At 39.4% G+C, this 25,140-nt stretch overlaps 4 protein-coding genes and 1 pseudogene across 4 annotated transcripts; all 5 read right to left on the reverse strand.

Moving 5' to 3' along the window:
• Window positions 1-503: 503 nt before the first annotated feature.
• LOC137739243 (uncharacterized) lies at window positions 504-3,663 on the reverse strand. The gene is made up of 4 exons (XM_068478801.2): window positions 2,998-3,663; window positions 1,648-2,433; window positions 1,208-1,255; window positions 504-1,138 (listed from the first exon to the last, which is right to left on the reverse strand). The coding sequence occupies exons 1-4, from the start codon at window positions 3,178-3,180 to the stop codon at window positions 818-820; spliced, it is 1,338 nt and encodes a 445-aa protein (XP_068334902.2). The 5' UTR covers window positions 3,181-3,663; the 3' UTR covers window positions 504-817.
• A 2,816-nt stretch (window positions 3,664-6,479) lies between these two features.
• Window positions 6,480-8,432, reverse strand: LOC137744390 (amino acid transporter AVT3B). Its single transcript, XM_068484218.2, has one exon. It carries the CDS (start codon window positions 7,892-7,894, stop codon window positions 6,617-6,619), a length of 1,278 nt encoding a protein of 425 aa, XP_068340319.2. The 5' UTR covers window positions 7,895-8,432; the 3' UTR covers window positions 6,480-6,616.
• A 2,847-nt stretch (window positions 8,433-11,279) lies between these two features.
• On the reverse strand, window positions 11,280-11,984 carry LOC137708754 (large ribosomal subunit protein uL11m). The gene has a single exon (XM_068447909.2). The coding sequence runs from the start codon at window positions 11,901-11,903 to the stop codon at window positions 11,436-11,438; it is 468 nt and encodes a 155-aa protein (XP_068304010.2). The 5' UTR covers window positions 11,904-11,984; the 3' UTR covers window positions 11,280-11,435.
• Window positions 11,985-12,272: 288 nt separating this feature from the next.
• LOC137717366 (putative protein phosphatase 2C 47) lies at window positions 12,273-15,414 on the reverse strand. The gene is made up of 4 exons (XM_068456720.2): window positions 14,615-15,414; window positions 13,682-13,876; window positions 13,333-13,538; window positions 12,273-13,171 (listed from the first exon to the last, which is right to left on the reverse strand). The coding sequence occupies exons 1-4, from the start codon at window positions 14,810-14,812 to the stop codon at window positions 12,616-12,618; spliced, it is 1,155 nt and encodes a 384-aa protein (XP_068312821.2). The 5' UTR covers window positions 14,813-15,414; the 3' UTR covers window positions 12,273-12,615.
• Window positions 15,415-18,954: 3,540 nt separating this feature from the next.
• LOC148690818 (ATPase 2, plasma membrane-type pseudogene) lies at window positions 18,955-20,176 on the reverse strand (annotated as a pseudogene).
• Window positions 20,177-25,140: the final 4,964 nt, after the last annotated feature.

Genomic DNA, 25,140 nt, shown 5'->3' on the forward strand with positions numbered 1-25,140 from the left:
TGGGTATTTTTTATTTATTTATTTTTTTAATTTATCGATATTTTTATACTAAAGAGAGAAGAGTTTGGTAAAATCATATAATAGAGAACCTAATTTGAATCGAATTCATTATCTATAAAATTCGAATTTAAGATCTCTTATTTCCAAATGAAGAGAAATACCGACTGACAGATTGTAATACTAAATGGTTATTTGAATTACGCACGTAGAACGTAACTTTCAGATGCAAAAAATAATAAAAACTCATTTCATTTGTCAATTGATTTGTTATAAATCAATTTATTTATTAATGTTTGGGACCAGCCCGCCCACTTCCCACCCGATCGAACAATCGAAAAGATAAACGAACATGTAGTGGTGGAACGTTACGTCACATAAATAAAAAAGTACGAAGTAGTTGTAGTTTCATCTTCCATTCTCAAGAAATTAGGAATAGGATTAGAGAGCAAAACAAAAGTCAAGAAAGGATTAAGAAATCTAAAACCCTAAATCAAGAAGGAAAGTCATCAATCATCATCAGTATACAAGGTGTGGGAACACATACATGTGTATACAAGCCACCAGGGGCATATATCCAAAACGACAGTCGAATTCTCTATCGAATTTTTTGACGTTGTTTTTCTCACAAAAATCGTTACTAATTTACAACTCTTATAGTTATAGTTAATAAAAAAATAATGATTCTTATTAGTCGAGTAACAAACAAAATTAAATCGCAATCAATAGGGTCGTACGTGCGTGCGGAGTGGAGTTGTTCGGAAGCCTTAGAAATGGTGTGGTAGGTGTTGCCAGCATCGTCATCCTTCAATCTTTTTCTTCACTTGCCAACCTTAACATGCGGGTTGCTCATCCCAACATTCACCTTTTCCACATTTGACTTGCTTTTCGTCTCGATCTGGTTCGAAGTACTGCGATTGATCCACGGATGTTGCAGGCACTGCTGGGCCGTTGGCCGCTTCTCTGGTGCGAAGTCGAAAATTGGACAAAGGAACTCTGCAAACTCCCGAGCATCGGTCTCAGAAAATTTGTACCTATCCATCAGTATTTTATCAAGTGACCAAAACTTCAGCCTTCGGATTCTCTTTAGATCACCATGTCGGTCAAAGAAGTCCTTGGAACGAGCTCCGCTAATCGCTACCTGAAAACCCAAGCATAAGAGACGAATGGCTTGGAGAAATATACGTGCGATGAAGGATTAAAATATCACCTTTCGAGGCATCTTTCCAAGGAGTTCCATCATCAATGCAAGGTGGTCCTGAAATCAATCCAACAAATATTTCGATTGCAAACCAGTAAGCACAAGGCAGAGGGAAATAGAGTACTCTCTACAAAACATGACCAATAGCACAAATTTGACAAACTCCAAGTAATTCACAAGAAGTAAAGACAGTCGATAACATTAACCAAATTCAAAATGTTAAATTGTTCGTAGAGAGAAATTCCCGTCTACATGTATTAGAATTATCTTGGGAGCTGGGGTTCAAAGCTTTTAAAAGGCAAAAAATGGGGTTTATTCAATTTTCAATATGGAAAACGGAGAATATTTATAAGTTTTTTTTGCGACAAATTCGTCAGTATGCTATACAAACATTCACGACATTGTAATAAAACTTTAATACAATGGTGTAAAAGTGAAACCATCTTTACCTCATCCTCACTAAAGCCTTGTCCCACCTTTGGAGCGAACAACATGTCGCCAGTCGCAAGTTCAAATGCAGTGCAGGCAAATGACCACATATCAACTGGGTATGAGTAACCAGATCGCAGTATAACTTCAGGAGCTCTATACTGCCTTGTTTGAATCTCTTCTGCAAGTTGCTTGTTGGCCCAACATCCATTTCCGAAATCAACAACCTTGCACTTTACATCAATCCCATCTAGGTTTCTTTCAGGCTTGGGAGGTTCATTACCTCCCATAGATTCTCTTCTCAACGAAATCTTAGCAACTGCCCTCCTTGCCCTCCTTTTCAACTTTTTCTCAATAAGAGTCATGGTGGCTCCACCGTTTAGGTTCCCTTCAGGTCTTTCTAGAATTGGTGTGAGGCCAGCCCTGACTGGATCTTTGGCAGGATCGATGGTGTTACAAAGAAGGATGTTTTCGGGTTTTAGGTCAGTGTGGATGATACCAAGTTCTCGATGCAAATAGTCGAGACCTATCAATATGCATTTGCAGATCTCCCTAACTTTAGTTAATTTAAGGCCTTTGTAACGGTTATGCTTGATCAGCCGAAGTAAGCTATCACCAAGAAATTCAAGGACCATGCACTGATGCTGCCCGTTCGGGCCTGCGTGCTTAAAATGGTCAATCAGCCGCACAACACACTTGGAGTGCGTGGGGTCACCGTCTGCGATATTGGAAAGAATTGCAATCTCATGAAGAGCAGCTTGAGCAAACTGCGCTGCACTTTTCTGAATCTTAAGAGCAACGTACGTCTAAGAAATGCAAAACAGACATAAGATGACGCAACAATCGGATTAACTGAAGTAACATATTATTCTTTCCTTCGAATCATCTACTTCATGCAGATGCATGGAGCAACGAAAGAGCCAAAAATGGAAGTAGTGAACCAAAATTTACAATCGTAACACGAAAACACGGAGAAATTATGCATTCAGCATTACTGCATATACAGAACATATGAAGATAATGTATTGTTGACAAAAATTAAATCTTCAGCCTATATCCAAAGGTGATCAAATATCGAAACGAAAACAATCTAAAAGGGTTGAAAATTAAATCAAATCATACATCAACAATAAAAAATGCATGGAAAAATGCAAATTCGAATAGATTAAGGAAGATCTTAAACATTTAAGTATCAGAATATACAGAAAAATGCTAAAGTCGATAAACAAATGTAAATTATAAATGAAAAGCAAATAAATTTCCCGATTTACATGTAATCCAGAAAAGATTTCATACCAATAACTAATAATAAGGAGAAACATTTAATGACACAAAAAAAATGAATGAAACGAAGAAGAAGCTTGGCTTACAGAGGTGGTGGTGTCGTAAGCGAGCCAGACGGTGGAGAACTCACCCCAACCCAGCTTCCTCTGCGCCACGTAGCGGCCGCCGTTGAACTGATCGCCGACCCTGACGGCGTGGTAGCCTCCTTTCCTGTAGGAGTCGATGCCCTCATCGTCCTCCTCCGACCCGGATGAAGATGAGCACGACATGGCGTTTGATCAACAGGGTTTCCTTCCTCTCCCGATCCAAATTCGAACTGGGTTTCCTGAATCCGAACCCAACAATCGAAAAGCAACGACCTTTTCTGCGATTTCGACAATGGAAGGCGATTTGAAATGATGGGTAAAAGCTAAAAATGGGAAGTTTGCTGGATTTGAATCGACGACTCCGTTGCAATGAGAAAGGAGACTCACCCACTCTTCCTTGTGTTTCTCTCTCTACTTTCTCTGTCTATGTCTAAGATTAAAATGGAGGATTGTGTGGTCTTCAACAGGAAGCCTTCCTCTCTCTCTCTCCCTCCCTCCCTCTCTCCCCTCTGATGTCTCTCCACTATTTTCTCTTTGCTTTCCTTCTTTTTTTTTTTTTCCAGTCGGTTGCTATTGCTGGCACTTTCCCTGGGTGCGGTGGGTCTTTCCGAGGAACATGGGTGTTTTTCTCATTTTGCCCCTTCGTGATGGGGACTTTTTTACGACTCCGAATTTAATTTTTAATTGTTAACGGATAAACGTTGGAATAATTAGTTAATAATAAAAAAAACTATTAAAAATAATTTGAAAATTTTGAATTTTAATGATAAGGATAAAATAAAAAATAAAATGAATAGTAACATGATTGATTTTTTAGTGTAAAAATATGATTTTTCGTTAAAATGAACAATATCATAAGTTTTTCATAAAGTTTCTTTAGTAGTATTGTTTAGTAATATTACGATATTATTTTTTTAATTGTAAACGAAAAATTTAAATTTGACTCACATGAATGACGATGACATATCATATTTGTATAGAGTTTAATACTTTAACGGAAGCTGACTTTTGTGTGGCTCAATATCTACAAAGATATACAAATATACTTCATCGTCTATATCTTATACTTTAAAATATTACACTATTTTTTTTATTGTGATGGTGTCAACTTACAAAATTGGAGATTTTAGGTTTTTGTTTTGTTTGATGGGAAATGACTAAAAAAGAAGATGAGTAAGAGGTGGCAATATAAGGGGGATTGGGTGGTTGTACTCATTAGGTGGAGTGAAGTGATCGATTTTTATGTGGAGTTGGAAAGGGGTTGATGATGGTTTGATGGGTGTTAGCCACCTGCTCAATAATCTTTTATTTCTTTATGGCTATTCCCTTTTCTAATAAAGTCTAAATCCTGAAATATTTGGGGCGGTACAAGTCCTTGTTTGGTTTATCCTTTGTTCCAACAAGAGATATATGATCATGAGTAGAATTTCAATTCAGGATGTCGACGTAATATTTTTTACGAGTTAATCTACAAATTCTGTTATATGTTGTTGTGTTGAGTAATTAAAACCGTAGGTGTCAACAAATCTAATAAAGTATACCGTATTAGTTTGGTGTGCGATGATGTAAAGATAAGAGAATTTCACATTAATGAAGGGAAAAATATTGCAAAGGTTTATAAAAGGTTCAACTACTTCCCATATTGGCAATTAGTTTTATAGTGGAATCTCAATTTTTTTTCATGGTATCAGAGCATATTGTCTTGCTTCTAAAGCCTAAGGATCACTCGTGTTCCATGTCACTTAATTTTTGTTGTCCATATGTTAGGTTTGAAAATTTGTTACACGTAAAATCGTTATGTTGAGAGTATTAATTTCACATTGACAAATACTTACATGTAATTAAATTAATTATCATATGATTTTGTAACGAAGCTCGGTCAACCAGTCTCTTGGCCATAACAAGAACCTTATCCTGCCCATGCAGTCAATTAGTAATTTGAATGATTGATACGCAACGTGACTAAGAGTCCATAATTTCTGGATCACTACACGTGTCATGAATTAGGCTTGTGATTGGGCCTAGATTTTTAGAGTATTGGTCCATCGGTTGATCTTGTTGGGCTTCCTGCCTTATTAAACCTTATTCAGCTCAAAAGGTTCTTGGGCTATATTTAACCGTAGCATGTCTCCAATATTGGCCCATATTCCGAGGGTTCACCTGCCTCATGCGGGCGAGCTGCGTGTATTTTTATCGCGAGAATCCAATGGGTAATTTCTTCGGAAATAGTTTTTCTCACTATCTTCAAATGATTGTAATGCTTATCATTTTATTTATATTCGTTGAATGAATTTAAATTTTGAGATTACTTAAAAATGATGAGCAAAAATGCATCTTAAATTCTTCAAAAAGGTTTCTCTCAGCCCACGTATTATAGATGTTGAAAATGCATTTGATGGTTTACCTTTTTGTTTTACTTTATGGTTAAATCCAATTTATTTAATCTTAGTTATTAAATTAGTGACTGAATAATATTACAATATTAGCACTAATTGAATTGTTTAGCTTGAAAAAATAAAGAATTAATATAAAATAGGGGCACTTAGATAGTGATAATATTATCAATATGCGACATATATTAGTACTATTTACATTTAAAAAATGCAAAAAACAAAAGAAAATTTGTTTTGGTGCATAAAGTTGTGGACTTGTCGGTGGCAATTGTTTGAGTACTTCCAGACTTTTCAATTTCTGAATTTCTTTTTCGATATTAAAAATAAAAAATATAACAGTGGAAATCAAATTAAAAGCTAAAAGATCCGTAGTGCTACATAGCATTAAAATTCTACTCACAAAAATGGTGAGGATGTTCCTCATTTTTCTACACCCTTCTTTGACATTACCCAATATCGAAGACAATTTTTTATTGATGGTCCTGCATATGGGTCTGTCGATTTTAGACCAGTCTCTTACCTGGCTTGGGCTAGGTGCCGATCAAAATGAGTGGATAGCCTGGGTGCTGGCCTATCAATTCCCCGGTGAAACTGCTCTAAAGTCCTACTCACAAAAATGGTGAGGATGTTCCTCATTTTTCTACACCCTTCTTTGACATTACCCTATATCGAAGACAATTTTTTATTGATTCCAACATGAAATTGAAAAACTCGAAATTCCTCCCGTTTGAAATTGCATATGGTACGAAGCAATTTTGTTTATAAACGTTTTTGTTAGAAGTGCTTTATAAAAATAAAAATAAAAACGTTAATCCAAGTTCTTTCTAGAAAAGTATTTACATCCTGAATAAGCACCTATGATCTAGAATCATGAAAAACTCTAAATCCTAAACCCTAATAAAAACCCTCGTAAAAAGCGGTTATGTAAAACCCCAAACTCTAAACCCTAGTAAAAATCGTTTTTATAATTGTCAAAAAATCACTTTTAACCTTTTCAGAAACAGTCTCGAAGAAGTACCTACTCAATCCACCGAAATCAAGTGTAAATGTTATGCACTTCAAAAGACAAAAAAAAGGAAGAATATCTACTGTCTCAGTGATCCTCACACATTGCATTAAGTTGTTACAATTGGTGAAAATAATCAGCAAATGTAGCATTAAAATACAATTCCGCAGCAGCAAATTAAAACTGAATTGATTAACCCCCTCAAGGGGCTCAACCAAAATCAAGCTTTGGGTGCAATAATCTCAGCCACTGAAGACCAAGTCCCAGACACCCCAATCACCACACCCACCACCACAATACACCCATCCAAACCGCTCCCAAACCAACTCAGCTCATCCCTAAACACCATCAGATGAAACAAAGCAGGCAGCACAAACCCCAGCGCCACACACACGCTGCTCCCCACCAGCGACAAAAAATCTGCAAAATTCGGCACCAGCAGCGCCACCAGGCTCACCCCAAAAACCAGCAGCCACCGCACCCACAGGGAGTAGGTGGAGCCGCAGAACCGCCGCTCCACCACTTCGAAAACCGGGTTCATCATTAATGGGAGAGTGAAGAACAGGTTTATGCACAAACCCAGCTGGACCAGTGTGCTTACTAAGCCCTGCCCGAAATTGGTGGTGATTATGTCTTTGGTTTCTTCCCCAAATGCAAAGTAACCCAGAACTCCGAATGATCCGTAGATCAGAGCTATGAATGCCATGCACAATGCCAGGACTTTCCCGAAATTCTCTTTGTTTTTGGCTTCGGATTCGAGGGGGAGGATCATTCCGATTCCCTCGAAGGCGTAAACTGCCACGCCGAGGCCGTAGAAGAAGACGGAGAAGCCGCCGAACGCCTGCAAAGCCGGTTTGTTTTGGAGGAAGATTATGGCGTCTTCTACCATTACAACTCCCATGGCGCCGAGGTCGACGACGTCGGCGAAAATGCTCAGAGGGGCGAGATGGGTCAGGGTGGGAATCGAATTCAGACCCAACTGGAATGGGAAACAGCCCCAGAGGTAGATTGATTTCGGGGTCAGACCAAGAATCCGGTCCGGGCCGGAGTAATTGAAGACGAAGGCTAAAGTGTTTGATATGAAGATTAGGTAGCTGATGCAGAACCCGGCCTGGGCGAGGACGATCATGACGTCGACGGAGAACCGGCCGATTGGGCCACAGACGGCGAAACCAAGGTCGCCGAAAGACGCGATCTTTGAGAGGCCACCGCAGTGGAGGGAGTCGAGCTTGCGGCGGGTGTGGATTAGGAGCATCATACAGTGGTAGGTTAGGAAGGCGACGGAGAAGAGCATGAGGGAGCCGAAGACCCAGCCGGTTTTCTTGAAGGTGTAGGGTAGACCCAGCACGCCGGCGCCGACGATGGCGATGAAGACGTTGGCGAAGGTTTTGGATTGGGAGGAGAGCTTGCTGGGTTTGGAGAGGAGTGGAGTGTCTTCTCGGGGGAAGGGAGGTAGGGTGTTGGTGGAGGAGCTGGCTTCTTTGTCGAAAACCACCATGGCTGCTGCCGCTCTGTGCCGCTGGGTGGACAATTGCAAGTTCCTAATTTTCTAGGGGTGGAAGTGAGAAATTTGGAAATTTGGGGGTTTGGGTTTTGGGATTTTGATTGGGAAGAGGGAGTAATAGAATTTGGAGATTGGATTGGAGTGAGAATCGGTGGCAATTGGGATTTGGGAAAGATGATTTTTTTTTTTGGGTAAAAGTTGGGAAAGATGATGGGTATGGGGATGTGGGGGGATGCTGGGTAGCTGGGTAGCTGGGTATTCTATTTCTATTTGAGCAAGTTATTGGAAGCGGCCAAAAAGTCAAATAAGAATAATCGGCATTTATCCAAAGACCAACATTGAAAATCTATAGCATAAATATCTAAACCACTAAACCAAATCTTAGCATATAAAATTTCACACTTCTTGTTACTTTCCCATTCTCACACTCTCGTTTTTGCATACCCATCGTAACCTAAACCCTCGTGAGTGCACACACCTTTTTGTTTGTTTCAGAGCCGTTTTGACGGAGCGTACTAAACTCACTACGTATCACACTTCTTGCAGCACGAGCTGACGACAATCATGTATTACCTGTGTCCGCGCCCAGACTCAAAGGGTGTGTGACATGGCTTGGAGTCTTGCAATTTGAGCAAGCGGATCCAAGGTGTATTTAGTTGAGTCAAGACTATATGGGTGCGTTTGTTGTATCGGACTATCTCGGACTGAACTAACTTTAGGGACTAAGCTGGACTGGCTTAGACTAGACTAAACTGAATTGATTTAGTGAAGCGTTTGGTGCAGTGTCGGACTAAGAAGTAGGATTCTAATATTATATTATTTAATCTATATCTATAATATTTTATTATTTACTTAATATATATTTATTAATATTCTATTATTAATTTATCTTTTATTTTCTAGAATCTTTCTTTCCAGCTAACCTCTTTTTTTTTTTTCCCTGTCGTCTCTCTCCCCTCTCCTTTGTGTATCCAAGTTTCTTCTCTCCTTTTCTCCCTCTGTTGCACAGACTGTTCGAATTAAAATCACAAAAAATGGAGACTTGCCTTCTCCCGAAAAACCCCAACCCCTCCCTCTCAAGCTTAGCATCGCCAATTCAATGGCAGCCATGGTGAGTTTTCATGTTCAGCTCATTCTCTCTCTTCCCTTAGTTTTTCCTTTCAAATCCCTCTCTCTCTTCCCCTTGCCTCTTTTCCCATCCAACTTCACTTGTTCTTCCATGGGTGGGGATTGAAGTTGCAGACGGCACGGGTGGGTGGGGCTGGGTATGGTCGTGGGCAGGGATTGGAGTTGCAGACGGCAAAGGGTGGGTGGAGGAAGACGAGATGGATGAACCCAACCATCGAAAATCAAGGTCCAGGTCAATGCCGTCGAAAATTGAAGACAGAGATGGATGAACCAGCCGTCGAAATCAAGGTCGAGGTCTATGCCGTAAAAAATTGGAGACCGAGATGGATGAACCTAGTCGTAAAAAAATTTCTATGTTCCAAGTTCCAGCTTTCATTGAAGCCTATGCCGTAGAAAATCGAGGTCGATGAACCCAGGGCAGTGAAGCAGATGAAGGCAATAAAGGATGCAACAAGAGTGGACGAAGGCAAAAGAGGATGATGGAAGGTCTTAGCTAAACCCGTGGGTGTTGGGGTCTCTCACTAAGACCGGCTAATGAAGCCGTTTGTGAAAACGAGTCCCACTTAGTGCCATTAATCTTAGTCCCGCAAGCCACCAAACACAAGACTACAATCCAATCCAATCCAGTGAAGGCTAAGAAGGGTAAACAAACGCCCCCAGTATCAGGTGTTTTCACAAACCCCTTCCATCAATCTTTGACGAAAAAACACCATTCCATCAATCTAATCTTGCAATCAAAACCCCAATCCCTTTTTAAATTATTTATTTATTTTAAGGGTAATGTTAGGGGAGAACAAAATTTTAAACTAAATTTTGCAAATTATGTGATGTGGTTGTTGATGATTGAATTATTATTAAGTGTTGATTAACGCGCTTATTTTCTACTGATGACACATTATATGATTTGCAAATTTAATCCACCCACAATTACTCTAATTTTAAATATCATAACAGAGGATCCTCATTATTTTTTGTACTGTATTTGGATTATAATTATAATTTTAATTGAAATCTTGGTAGAACAAACCTAACTTTGTTTTGGAGTTCACGAGAGACGGGCTAAATTACAGGTGTCTTTTGAATGTTCCGTACACTAATTCTCATTGATATGGGCAAACAAGCACCAGAAGAAATGAATTTTCTAATTTTCTACCATTTTTTAATTTTAGGACCTTTCTGTTGAATTCACATAACTTGAATTGAACCTACAAAAACAACAAAGACGGATGCGTGAACATTTCCAACTTTTCAACCAATTAATATATAAACAAAGAGCCGTCTTCAAGAGAGACAATATGACGTACGACGTATCATCCGTTGCATACAATCACATTACGAAAGATATACGAAAATCACAATTTCTGGCCAAAGGCCTAAAGCCAGATGCCTAAACACATTATCCAGTTCCTATCCTACCATTATTGGCCCACTTCACTTTCCTTGCACACACCCATCATCAAAACATGAACATCAAATGTTGATGCAACATGAAAGAAACCATGATTAAAATCATCTCTTTCATCAGCCCGAAGGAGCCACGACCATTGGTACCTTTGCCATGCGGTAGGGCAAGAGACCTGTTCGTGGGTTCGGGAAGTTTGATGAACTACTGGTCGCTCTCCTCACAAACCACAACTAATAACATCCTCCAACTCTTATTAACAGCTCAAACGCTTCACCCAATCAATTTTCCATATACACACAAATATAAGACACTACTGTAGAAACTAGAACCACCAACCCCTTTGTTCTCCCTCCGTTGTTTCCAAATTTCCGAAACTCAATTCCATCCTACCCCTTCAACTCAAACCTCTAATAACGTATCAACGCAATAGAATTTTAATTGATACTGTCTGTTTTCTGATCATTAGACAAATTCAAGATGTTAAAACAATCACAAACTGAAATTTCCAGCCATAGCTACTACCGTATCCCTTCCGGGAAACCACGTCCCAACCTGGCCAACTAAATGTACTCTTAAACATATCCAAATGACATAAACAAACAGAAAAAGAAAAATCTCAATTCTACCTAGGATCAAAGTACACTGATATTTGAAATCGAGCACGGCATTTTTCATTCAATCAACATGATGAATTTCTGAAGTTACTAATCACGACACTCAAATGCATAGACAGAAACATCATAAGCAAAACAAGGCTAGTTTAACGAAACGAAAGCCGTCCTCGTTCCTCATTCAAATCAAAATCTACCACGAAATCACAAGCAGAAAAGAGTTGCTCAATTACACTAATCCCATGAACATCACTAACATAATTATTGATAATCAAACTTTCCAACATCGTACTGGTCAAAACCTTAAATCCAACAAAAAGACACATGCTTTCCCAAAAACAACAATCACAATCAAACCTAGGGTTTCAAAATTGGACATTTTCCTCCCAAATCATTCCAATTCCTTAGCAACCTTAATCCCCATAGAATTAGCCGTACCAATAACCGACTTACATATGGACTCCAACGGCATGTACTGGCAATACGGGTCGGACTGCTTCACCTTCGCGATCTCGTACACGTGCCTCACCGATAGCGTCGACGCCACCGCGTGTCCTGGACGACTGCTGCCAGACTCGATCCCGGCGGCCTTCTTCAAGTACCAGGTGACGGACGGCGACCTCACAGTGAACTCGAAGGTGTTGTCTTTGAAGGCGGTGATGATCACCGCCATGGGGGTTTCGGGTTTGTACTTTTGGGTCCGGGCGTTGAAGTCCTTGCAGAAGGCCATCAGGTTTAGCCTGTATTGACCCAGAGCGGGACCCACCGGAGCTACGGGTCGGGCGGCTCCCGCCGGGACTGTAAGGCGGATCGTCGCCGCCACGGGTCGTCGGTTTAGGATTTCCTTCAGGGTTGACATGGGTTTTGCCGCTCGACTACAAACGCTCACGGCTCACTCACTTTGCAGGTGTGGGGGTTTTGGGAAATGGAGAGCGAAGCAAGTAGGAGCAGGCCTTGTTGGGCTGTGCCGCTGGTTTAATACTCATTGGCCCAGACCATTATCATCACTTTAGTTTTTCATTTATAATCTTTAGGTTTTTTAGGACCCTAATATGAGGTTTTCGGTACGTTATTCCAAGTGGTTGGAAAGAAAACAGACTTGCAATGCAAATAAGTTTAATTTTCTTGCCTGTGGATTAGAGTAATTTAGAATATTGTCTCGTTAAGGAGTCGATGTTGATATCAATTGCATGACTTTACAATAAGCAGTAACTCAAGGACAAGAAAATGAGAGGGAAAGGGAAAAAGGCTTTATACATGATCCATAGTTGTTAAAAGTTCTACATATAGGAGGACTACTCGTAGAGTTTGCTATTTAAATCCTGTAACCAAGTTGAAAGTAAGCTGACTGGTGCAAGAGAGCCTTGCAGCAACTTATGCAGTTCTAACATTAAAAAAAAATTCTGATTTTAAGGAATCAAATTCGAGATTGTTAATCGTATCTCAAATTGTACAGGACGTATGGTTAAAAGAAATCTGGAAGGCGAGGCTGCAGCAGGGTGCAGGAGCGACTCAGAAAAATCCCCGACAGGGGGTGTAAGCTCCATCTGTATCTATGCAAGTCCATCTGTTCAAATGGTGCTTAAGACACCCTTGAGAAGGTCCAACCCTTCAGCTGAAATGCTCCTTCTCTTGTGGGATTTAGATATTTCGGTTTTAGGAGGTGGATCTTCGGAGAAACAGACCACGACAACAGTGAGGTTATCGCACGTGTTTCGTTGGAGCGCTTCCTTGACAAGCGCTTTTGAACATCTCTCGGGATCATTGTGCTGCATGAGCTCCTTCCTCACCATTGTAACTGCGCACTGGCTGCTCATCACATCCCACAAGCCATCACAACCCATTATCAAGAACTCGTCTTCTTCTGTTAGGACAATTTCCTCCAACTCTGGCTCGGAGCTCAAGGGGCTTTTTGAACCTTTTGAGCCCTTGATATGCCAGTCTCCAAGAGCACGCGCTACGGATAGTTGGCCATTGAGGTAGCCGTCATAGATAACACCACCCAGCTTTTCAATTCTTAATCTTTCAGAGGTGCAGTTAGGTTTGTGATCTTTAGATAGCTCAATTGCCCTTCCCCGCTTGCCCAACACAGCTCGACAGTCCCCAGCATTAGCGATTAGCATGGTCCTGAAAGCATACAGCAGCATTCGAGATAAAGTAAAAATTTGTAGACGCAAAGTTTAATCATATTGTTTCGACTTTTTCAATGATTAATCAGCGCCAACAAACGTAATTACAGATCTTAATGTTGATGATCATAGACAGATAGATCAAGTGCAATTGCTCACCTTCCTAAGATCAGGGCAGTCAAGGCAGTGGTACCGGAGGACTTGTCGACAGAGCTAGCATCTGCAAAAGCATGATCAGCCTTCACAAAAGCGCTTCTAACTGCCTTTTTAATGCCAGATGGGAAGTGAGAGTCTTCAACGATGAATTTAAGGATGTTGCTTTTGATGAATGACGCTGCATCAACACCATTATGTCCATCAAAGACCTGTGGAAATCAACAAAATTTCAGTAAGAGTTCAATTAATAAGATGGCCTTGTCAAAAAGAAACTATGGAAAATTCTAAGTATGGTTGTCCCTGCATAAAAAAGTACCACTCAAAAAGAAATCAACTAGTCCAAGTTACGTACCCCATAAAATGCCCCAGGAGAAGGCAAGTTTTCAATTTCACCAATGTGATCATGGAGATTATCTACGCAACTGTGCTCATCCTCCATGTACTGTTTAGGTCCTTTCTCAGAGCAGCTTCCTGAGCGGAATACAAATACGTACTCAGCTGTCTCACTTGCCGGTGACTTCAATCCCATATTTCCAATATCTGAATCCTATGAAAAAGGACAGTGTAGAGGAATAATTAGTTAATTTTTTTCTTCTTCTGGATAAGATGTTAATCCATTTAAGCATACTAATTAACGCATTTTGTGTCAGTTAAGCATTGTATCATTGACCTCGGAAAGTTTCTCTATATGCAACAGAAACATGGATTGCATGCTACAAGGATCAATAAGGATCCCATAAGGCATTACCCTCTAGAACAACTATCAATGCATTTCTTTGGTTTCCATTTGAGGCGTGCCGATCTGCACAGTTTCGTTAAGAAAAAACCAGATATTTTGCAGACATTGTCCCATCAAATTTCAGGGTTGGCATATTAAGATAACAGTTGAACAAGTTTACTGGTAATTCTCTGACCACTCCAACACGTCGAAAAATTGTTTCCATTTTGAATCTAGATCATTCTCTAAATATTACGCACAAAACCCAGATTCATTTCTGCTGTTATCATTCAAATTCCTCCACAATGCAATAAATACATCAGTAGTACAATTCATTCTTTCCTGATTTACTTCCCAGTTCCCACTAAACACAATCAAACACATGTTCTTAATTAACAATGTAAAATCGATCATTTTCGCGCACGGTATCTATCTCTTATCTCTCCGGTTTTGATGAAGAAAAAGAATGTGCATTGTGCATAAATGCATATAAAGCACAATCATTTGCATACCCAATTCATAAAAAAATGCAGATTAAGAAGAAAAATGAAGCTTCGCTCAACTTACTGATTCGGTCAACAACGCATAGCTAGTGCAATTTCGCATAACCGAGAGGTTTCTCGGAGGCTTTCCGGTAGGAATGTGGTTCGAATTGGCCAAAGCGTCGACGTTTTGGTCTTCCATGATCGGCATTCCACCTCCCCTTAAGCACCCAACATCCAATCTGGGGACCTGTAGCGAGATATCTGCAGTTCCTGAAGCCATTAATCTCTCCTTCCTAACCCATCAATCTCTCTCTCAACCCTTTTCAACTAAACCACCATAACTTCAGCCAAAAGGCAAAAGCAGCTGTCACACAACCCCCATTTGCTTACAGAAAAAGCACTTCTCCACAATCAATGCCTCCAAAAGCCAAAACCCAGCTATCAAAAACCATCAAGCGCTTGATCCAAGATTCAGAATTTCACAAAACAGATCAAGAAAGCAAGCTTCTTCTGCAACTCCAAGCCTCTGTTTTTCCAAAAGATTTGATTTTTCGAGTCGTTCCGGAAAATACAGATCGAAATTTACAAAACCCAGATCAAAAATTCAGCAAAAAAGCAAGAATTCAAAATCCCAAATGAAGTAATTCGAGAAAGATATACAGACGTGGGAAGAAAAACAGAGAGCCTAAGACCATAGCATAGCAGTAGGGAAGGGGGAACCGTTGGAGGAGGAAAGAGAGAGATAACTTTGCGTATGATGTGTAGCTGGTTGACTGGCGATTCCAGCTTTTCCGGTCGACATTGTAGCGCCAAGCAAGGAAGGGGGAGTTGGGGTACTGACACGTGTAAGCCTTTGTGGAAATGAGTTATTGGTATTATTGTGGTAGTTCTTTAATCTTGGATCTCTTTGGAAACAGATTTTTCAGTGGGACAGTGTGACCGGCATACAAGGTGCTGCACTGCTGCTGCACGAAATGTCATTATACAAATAATGAAATATATGTTTTAAAAAAATTAATAACTTAAAAATAAAATTTTCCACCACTTATATAAAAACACGTGGCATACCACTCGTGTTCAATTAAATAATCGTATTTCAGTCCTCATCCTCACTTTCACCTGTCATACTAATAGCTTCCCCTTAGTTACCTTTGAGTTACAACTTGCCAAATATTAGCTTCCTTCCCTTTAAATGCTGGATAGGAGTTTATAAGGTGCTTATAACTTACAGTACATTAACAGGGACCACAAGTGCAAAGAAATATAGTGGTTGTGGAGTGTCGTTTTCTTTTGAGATTTTCCTTGTGAACCCTTAGGCTTGGTCGTTGTTGTTAACTAATAATTAGTTGACAGGAAATAATGGTTATGTTTGAGATTATTAGGGAATCAACTATAAAAAAACAAGTTTGAATACCATTTTGATTTGGTATTCAAAAGATATAGTATTTGGAATCGTCATTCAGCATAAATCGAGCGAAACTGGCATGAACTGAATTGTACGATTTTAGTAATAAATTTAAGTAGAACTGCATTGAACTGGACCGTTAATATTTTCTAATTCCGGTTCCAGTTTAGGGGTGGAACCCTGTCAAATTGAACCGTGCTACGGAGCCACGAGGTGGGGAGAGGTTAGACCAATGGATCTTTGATGCTTAAGGTAGTATATCTGAAAAGAATGAGTGTTTAGGGCTTGTATGTGTAGTAAAAGCTTACCAAAGCTTGGTGGAGATGAGGTATTTATAGGGAGGTGGCCGACCTATATGTAGGATTTTGCCCTACACTTGGCGACTTCCCATTGGCCAATGTTATGTCAATCGTAGGATGAATGATGAAATAATATTACGAAGATATTAATTAGATTATAATATCTTGGGATGATGATGGAGGATTCCTTACTTGATTAAATTGATCTTCAATTGGGAATATATTAAAGATATGATTTGGTAATTCATCATATCTTTAATGCATTTGACTTTTTCATGCCACGAGCACGAGAGCTCTGAGCAGTCGTGTTTGTTGCTTGAATTTCCAAGGATGCTAAGTTGTGCATGAGAATATTTGTGTGCCCTACCCATCTAATGAGGACAATCTAATCTTCTTCGGGATAAAGTTCATGTATCACCTTTAAGATTTTTTGCTCCACACTAACTTGCCCTGGTAGTTGATAGGTGTTTTTTTTTTTCCTTCAAATTGGCATGCATGTCTTTGAATTGACTCTAGTGGAATATTGTATATGACAAATGAATTGAAATGTCGAATACTTCAGAACCAAAAGGAGCTTCTCCACCACCATACAAAAAAAACCTTTTTCTTTCTGTTGAAAATAATATAACTTGTAGTTTAGTTATCTATATCTTTAATAATTTATTCAAACTAAAGTTAAAAATCATCGTTCCTAAATTAAAATAAGCATTGTTTTTAAAACTCCAAATAAAAGTTTTTCATTTTTTTTAAATTGTAATATTTGTTGATGCACAAAATCGGCGAGGACTTTGGTACAACAGAAAGTGTCAAGTTTGTGACCTTCGTTAGATTGCTCTGGTCATTAGTGTGGATAAGTATGTAAATGAATAGAGATAGGGAAGCAAACAACACAAGATGTACGTGGTTCACCCAGATTGGCTATGTCCACAGAGTATAGGAGTTCTCATTAGTTGTGAAGGGTTTACACAAATACATAGGTTCAAACTCTCTTTTAGTGAGTTCTAGTGAATAGTTTAGTACAAATGACATTAGGGATTATTGTGAGAGAATAATCCCCTTTTATAGAAGAGAGTTTCTAGCTTTGTTCTGACATTGACACGTGTCGTGTTGTGATTGGCCTTTGATATCGACACGTGTCGTGCTGTGATTGGCTTCTGATACTGACATGTGTCGTGTTGTGATTGGTCTCCTGGTTGGAGGAAAAGTCTTGTGGGTCTTTGACGGTATGCTGTTGACCGGTGCTTAGTAGTTTCGGGATTGGTCAAGTATGGTACAAACAATATTATTACTTAGTGGAAAAAAGACGATAAAATGTCACTCCCCCAACAATCATTCAATGGTCGTACTTACCAACAACAGTCTTTCAAGCTTTGCAGCTGTCACAAGAACGAAAAATTATTGTATAGTATTGAAATACGATTATCTAATTGAACGGGTTGAAGTGCTATAACATGTGAATTGACCATAGAACGGTTGATTTATACATTGAGCTATAGTATTAGTATATCACTAAATATACAATCTTATATAACATATGAATGAACTGATCATACGACGCGATTGTGCTCCACTACTAGGAAAAAGAAGCCCTCATTGTCTTGCAACTTTCTATCTTTTCCTTTTTCATGTGTAAATCCAAAGCATCATATACTTTACTAAAACCGAATTCCAAACACAGCAGACAGTATTAGAGAATCTGCACCAATTATGAAACCAAGGACATGTAACAAAGTCGGTTCAAGTGGAAGATTACAATCCAATAAAAGAAAGCCCTCATTATTGACTCATCTTTTTTGCTTTATGGGTCAATTCAATTTTCAATGAGAGAGAGGTGCCACACGAGAAAAACGAGATAACAAAAGTTTATCAGTGTTGGTGAGTGGGCAGCGTGGCCCTCTGGATGCAAAGGATGAGGAACCTCTTCTATGATTACGAGGATTATAAGAATCTTCACATTTTATTCGTTCATTGTATATTATGTGATCAATTTTCATTAGGTACTGTTTGTATTTAATTTTAAATAAAAAAAATTTAAAATGATTTATGACTGTATGATGTACGATGATTGAATAGAATATAAAGATCCCTAAAATCCTCACAAAAAAAATTTCGGATAGAATCCAAATCCAGATTTTTTTTTTTTAACAAAATGCGAGCCTTGTTATTTTGTCATTTACATTAGGTTTCAGAATTTTTTTATTAAATAAAAGTTAATTTTTTTTATTAAGAAAAAGTTGACCAATTTTTTTTAATAAAATTCTATTTTTAAATGATATTATACGCGCTTTTGGCTATTTGAAATTTATAATGAGCCCTAAAACTTGAATGACTTTTATGTTATGAACAAACTATAATTATTATTTTTCATGTCAATTATGTACTAATATGTGTAAATAATTTACACATAGCATTTTATTATTGAGAGAACATTATAGTAGTCGAGTACTTATGTTAAGACATGACAAGATGAGATGTGACAAGCAAAAAGCAAGAATCTTAGAATAGTATTTGGTGTGATATAAAGTTATGAATCTTATCTAGAATTAGGGGTGGTTCGGTATGGGATCCCATACCGAAACCCTTGTCCCGATTCCCAAACCGAAATTTTTGGGAATCCCAAATTCAATACCAATCCCAAACCAAATTTTCGGGAATCCCAATTTTCGGGAATCCCGAAATTATTTCGGGATTTCGGGACAAATCGGGAATCCCGAAATGTTAAGAGTTAGTGTTCTGTGTTCCTGTCTTATCACTGCAAAGCACATCCATACCCGCCATTTCCTCAATGGCAGTCATCCTCTTGGTGATGGCACCCTGCTGAGATAGCCTGTGAGAACCAATAGCCATTGTCACGGACAAGACAGTGGGCATGGCAATGGGAATGCCTCCAATCAAGAGCACCAAGAGATTGTCAATTCCACTCCTGTACTTGCGGTGCTGAATTGGGTACATGACTATGATTTCAATCACCATTCCAATGGCAATGGAACAGATACAGAAGTTCCCGATGGCAGTGAGCACCTTCTGGAAGTGTCCGACTTGGTTAGTGCTGTCCACAAGATGTTCAGCCTTCCCAAAGAAGGTATGGACACCGGTGGCAATAACAACAGCTTCAATTTCACCCTGCTTGCAAGTTGAACCGGAGAAAACCTCATCACCTGGATGCTTGGTCACTGGAAGTGATTCTCCTGTGAGGGCAGATTGAGATGTAATACCGAAAAAATTTATTTCTATTCGGTATGGGAATACCGAAAAAATGGAGATGTAATACCGAATCCCATACCGAAAATTTCGGTTTGGTTCGGGATGACATACCGAAATTTTCGGGAATTTTGGTTTGGGATTTTTTTGGTTTGGGATCGGGATTTTTTCGGTTTGGTTTGGGATTTTTGGGATTTTTTTCTAGCCCTATCTAGAATAAAACATAGTTCTAAGAGAACTTTGTGAAAATTCCAGTTAAACTAAGCATGATAAATACCAAAAATATATATGACAATATCTGAGAATTTCTTGTATATTCATTAATTTCCAAAGTGGAGTATATATATAGGAGTTACAATTGGACAACAGACTACTATTTATACTTTAACTAATATATAACTCGAAACACTCCTCCTCAAGTTAGAGCAAAGATGCCACGCATGTCCAACTTGTCAAGTGAGTTGGAAAACACACTATTAGACACAACCTTAGTAAGCACATCAACGAGTTGATCTTTAGATCCCACAAATGAAAACATAATAATTCCAGCATCCAATTTCTCCTTGATGAAATGTCGATCAATCTCCACATGTTTTGTTTGATCATGTTGCACTGGATTATTAGCAATCTCGATAGCAGCCTTGTTATCACAATGGAGTTTCATAGCACCCTTGAGTTTAAATCCAAGATCTCTCAACAATTTTTTCAACCACAACAACTCACATATACCATGAGACATACCACGAAACTCAGCTTCAACACTTGACCTAACCACCACTTTTTGTTTCTTGCTTCTCTAAGTAACTAGATTACCACCCACAAACGAAAAATATCCATATGTAGATCGACGGTCAGTGATAGAACCTGCCCAATCTGCTTCTGTATATCATTCGACATTCAAGTGACCATTCTTAGAGAAAACCAAGCCTCTGCCAGAAGCCATCTTCAAGTACCTCAAAATACGGATTACTGCATCTATATGAGCTTCACTAGGTTAGTGCATAAACTGACTTACCACACTAACTGCATAAGCCATGTCAAGGCGAGTGTAACATCCCTCATCGCCCAGGGGAGTGGATTATGTAAGCCTTATATGTATATTCTCATCTCTACCTAGCACGAGGCCTTTTGGGAGCTCATTGGCTTCGGGTACCATCGGAACTCTGAAGTTAAACGAGTAGCGTGCGAGAGTAATCTCATGATGACTAACCTACTGGGAAGTTTTCCTGTGAGTTCCTATAAACAAAACCGTGAGGGCGTGGTCGGGGCCCAAAGCAGACAATATCGTGCTACGGTGGAGTTGGGCCTGGGATGTGGTGAGGGTCGGGCGGGGATGTGACAATTTGGTATCAGAACCAATCCCTGACTGGAAGTGTGCCGACGAGGACGTTGAGCCCCTAAGAGAGGTGGATTGTAACATCCCACATTGCCTAGGGGAGTGGATCTTGTAAGCCTTATATGTATATTCCCATCTCTACCTAGCACGAGGCCTTTTGGGAGCTCACTGGCTTTGGGTTCCATCGGAACTCCGAAGTTAAGCGAGTAACGCGCAAGAGCAATTCCATGATGGGTGACCTACTGGGAAGTTCTCGTGTGAGTTCCCAGAAACAAAACTGTGAGGGCGTGGTCGGGGTCTAAAACGGATAATATCGTGTTACGGTGGAGTCGAGCCCGGAATATGGTGGGAGCCCGGGCTGGGATGTGATAATTTGGTATCAGAACCAATTCCTGGCCGGAAGTGTGCCGATGAGGACGTTGGGCCCTTAAGAGGGGTGGATTGTAACATCCCACATTGCCCAGGGGAGTGGATCTTGTAAGCCTTATATGTATATTCCCATTTCTACCTAACACGAGGCCTTTTGGGAACTCACTGGTTTCGGGTTCCATCGGAACTCCGAAGTTAAACGAGTAGCACATGAGAGCAATCCCCATGATGGGTGACCCATTGGGAAGCTCTCGTGTGAGTTCCTAGAAACAAAACTGTGAGGGCGTGGTCGGGGTCCAAAACGGATAATATCGTGCTACGGTGGAGTCGGGCCCGGAATGTGGTGGGAGCCCGGGCCAGGATGTGATAATTTGGTATCGGAACCAATTCCTGGCCGGAAGTGTGCCGACGAGGACGTTGGGCCCCTAAGAGGGGTGGATTGTAACATCCCACATTGCCCATGAGAGTGAATCCTGTAAGCCTTATATGTATATTCCCAAATCTACCTAACACGAAGCCTTTTGGGAACTCACTGGTTTCGGATTCCATCGGAACTCCGAAGTTAAACGAGTAGCACGCGAGAGCAATCCCTATGATGGGTGACCCACTGAGAAGTTCTCGTGTTAGTTCCCAAAAACAAAACCGTGAGGGCGTGGTCGTGGCCCAAAGCGGACAATATCGTGCTACGATGGAGTCGGGCCAGGGATGTGGTTAGGGCTCGGGTTGGGATGTGACAGCGAGTGTGAGACAAATAAATTAATCTCCCTATAAGTTTCTGATATTGTTCCTTATGAGTAAGAACTTGATTCGAAAATAAGCCTAGACGATGATTTTGCTCAATCGGAGTATCAACAGGTTTGCAATCTAACAAATCAAGAACATACTTTCGTTGAGACATAAAAATACCATGCTTGGATCGTGCAACCTCGATTCTAAGAAAATTCTTTAATTCACCCAATTCTTTCATCTCAAATTCAGTAGCTAGGTACTTTTGAAGGTGTTGTATCTCAATCTGATCATCACCAGTCACTATCATGTTATCAACATAAATAATCAATGCAGTTAGCTTACCATTTTGTCACTTTAGAAACAAAGTATGATCTAAATGACTCTGGACATACTCAAACTTCTAAATTGAACTTGTAAACCTCCCAAACCATGCCCTAGGAGATTGTTTCAAACCATACAAACCCTTTCGCAATCTGCACACAACACCTTTTCCATGAAATATTCTGATACCAGTGGGAGATCCATATAAACTTCCTCATTGAGATCACCATGAAGGAAATCATTCTTAACATCAAACTGCAACATAGGCCAATCTTGATTGGCTGATAAGGATAGAAGAACACGCACAATATTAAGTTTGGCAACAGAAGCAAAAGTCTCCTGATAGTCCACCCCATATGTTTGAGTATAACTTTTAGCAACTAATTTGGCTTTATACCAGTCAATAGAACGATCTGCTTTGTGTTTAATAATGAACACCCATCTACATCAAACAGCTTTATTCTCGTTTGGCAAAGGAACCAAATCCCAAGTGGAATTATTTTCCAAAGCTTCCATCTCCACTTTCATGGCATTAACCCAATTTGGGTCAGACAAAGCATCGTACAATTTTGTTGGAATGGATACAATAGATAGTTGACATATGTAAGATGCATATGGTTTGGACAAACACAAAATTGTTGATAAAATACTTGGCTTTGGCATGCATATCAGGCTCATATTGTACTTTAGGTTTTCCACGATTAGCTTGTAGAGGCAACTGATAAGTAAAATAATCACCAGAATTTACCTCATGTATATCACCATCTTGTACCAAATTGTTAGAAGAATCATCATTAGACGAACCATCATCAGACAACTTGTTAGACATACCAGCAGCAGACAGCCGGTCATCTAAAGGTAATTCGTCAGACATACCAACATGCAACTCGTTGGGCATATCTGATCGGTCGTCAGTAGAAATAGTCTCGTGAATGAGAGTTAACTGATCACTATCTATATCCGACTAATCAATATCACACAACATAATAGGTTCTATCCCCAACTCTGCCTGTAACACATCATCACCATCTTTTTGAATCTGCATTTCACTCCCCCTCCCTCATGAAGTGGAGAGTCAGAAGAGGGCTTCACAAAATACGAAACTTCCTCGTGGAAGGTGACATCCATGGTAATATAAGTTTTCTGAGTCGGAGGATAATAACACTTATAGCCTAATGGATTGTTAGCATACCCAATAAATACACATCGGAAATCACACGCATCAAGTTTACTCCGCTGATGAGAGTAGACATGCACATACGCAATACACACCTTCGGAGGAAGTTTGGACACATAAACAAGAGAAATATGTTTTTGTAGCGCATCAAGCAGTGTCTGAAAATCAAGAACCTTACTTGGAACACGATTTATCAAATACACAACAGCCAAAACAACATGACCCCACAAATGATTAGGAACACATGTATCCAACATCAAGGAGCGGGTAACCTCCATTATTTGACGATTCTTCCGTTCGGACACACTATTTTGTTAGGGTGTAAACAGAGTAGTCGTCTGGTGAATAATACCCTAATCATGAAAAAAGCATGCTAAAGTGTGATTCACATATTCTCCTCCGTTATCAGACCTTAAGACCTTAACTTTGGTCTGAAACTGAGTAGCAAAGGAACATCACTATTATTCTTGAAGAAGCAAAGGAACATCACCATTGCATAAAGTTCTTGAAGAAACAAAGGAACATCACTCTTATTCTTGAAGAAGCAAAGGAACATCACCATTGCATAAAGTTCTTGAAGAAACAAAGGAACATCACTCTTATTCTTCATCAAGAACACCCAAGTTAATCGAGTACAATCATCAATAAAAGTAACAAACCAACGGAATCCATTAGAAGTAACCTTCACCGGACCCCACACATCAGAATGTATTAAATCAAATGGTAAAGTAGCTTTAAAATCACTTATGGAAAAGGAAGCACGATGACTCTTAGCCATGACACATGTTTCACACTTGAACTCTAAATCACTACAAGTGCGAAACAAAGAAGGAAATAGATACTTCATATAACTGAATGATGGATGTCCCAATCGTCGATGCCACAACCAAATTTGATGTCTGTCATCCACTTTAGCACTTAAAACTTGATGATTATTTGAACTGGAAACAACAGTATCCTCCATAGTCAAGATGTACAAACCCCTAATTCTTTACCACGATCAATTATCATGTGAGTGTGAATGTTTTGAAAATAACAATACGTGGGGTATAAGTGAGCAAAACAATATAAGGTATCAAGTAGTTTTTCTACCGACAAAAGATTGCACTTAACATCAAGAACAAGTAAAACATGGACCAGTGATAAGGTTGGAGTAAGAGAGATAGTGCCTTCACCTTTCATAGGGGAAGGTGCTCCATTTGCACTAGTAATATACTGATCACTAATATAGTCACATAACTCATCAAACACTCTAGAATCACTAGTCACATGATCAGTGGCCCCAATATCAATTATCCATATATTTATTCCACCAAGATGCATAACAGCACTATGATTATATTGAGCCTTTTAACTAAACCATAAACAATATATGCACAAAAGATGCGCAACAGAATGAAAACAATTTACCAGAATACTGTTCACACATTGTAGTAAAGCACTGTTCACGGCATTGTAGCAAGGCACTGTTCACTACACTGTAGCGAGGCACTGTTTACGACACTATTCTTTTTTTTTTTTCTTTTTTTTTTTAATTATGTATTTTTTTTAACAAAGGAAATCACAACAAAAGTGGGCACAAAATTAAAGTACACAGGTTACCAAGAGTGAACTGCTCTGATGCTAAGTTAAACTAAAAATGGTAAATACCAAAAATATATATGACAATATCTAGGAATTTCTTGTATATTCATTAATGTGGGAGTATATATAGGAGTTACAATTGGTATTAGATATGCACTTCGTCAATATGGGACAACATACTACTATT

Source organism: Pyrus communis, chromosome 15, assembly GCF_041283825.1.
Source record: "Pyrus communis isolate YQ-2024b chromosome 15, ASM4128382v1, whole genome shotgun sequence".
Taxonomy (NCBI): domain Eukaryota; kingdom Viridiplantae; phylum Streptophyta; class Magnoliopsida; order Rosales; family Rosaceae; genus Pyrus; species Pyrus communis.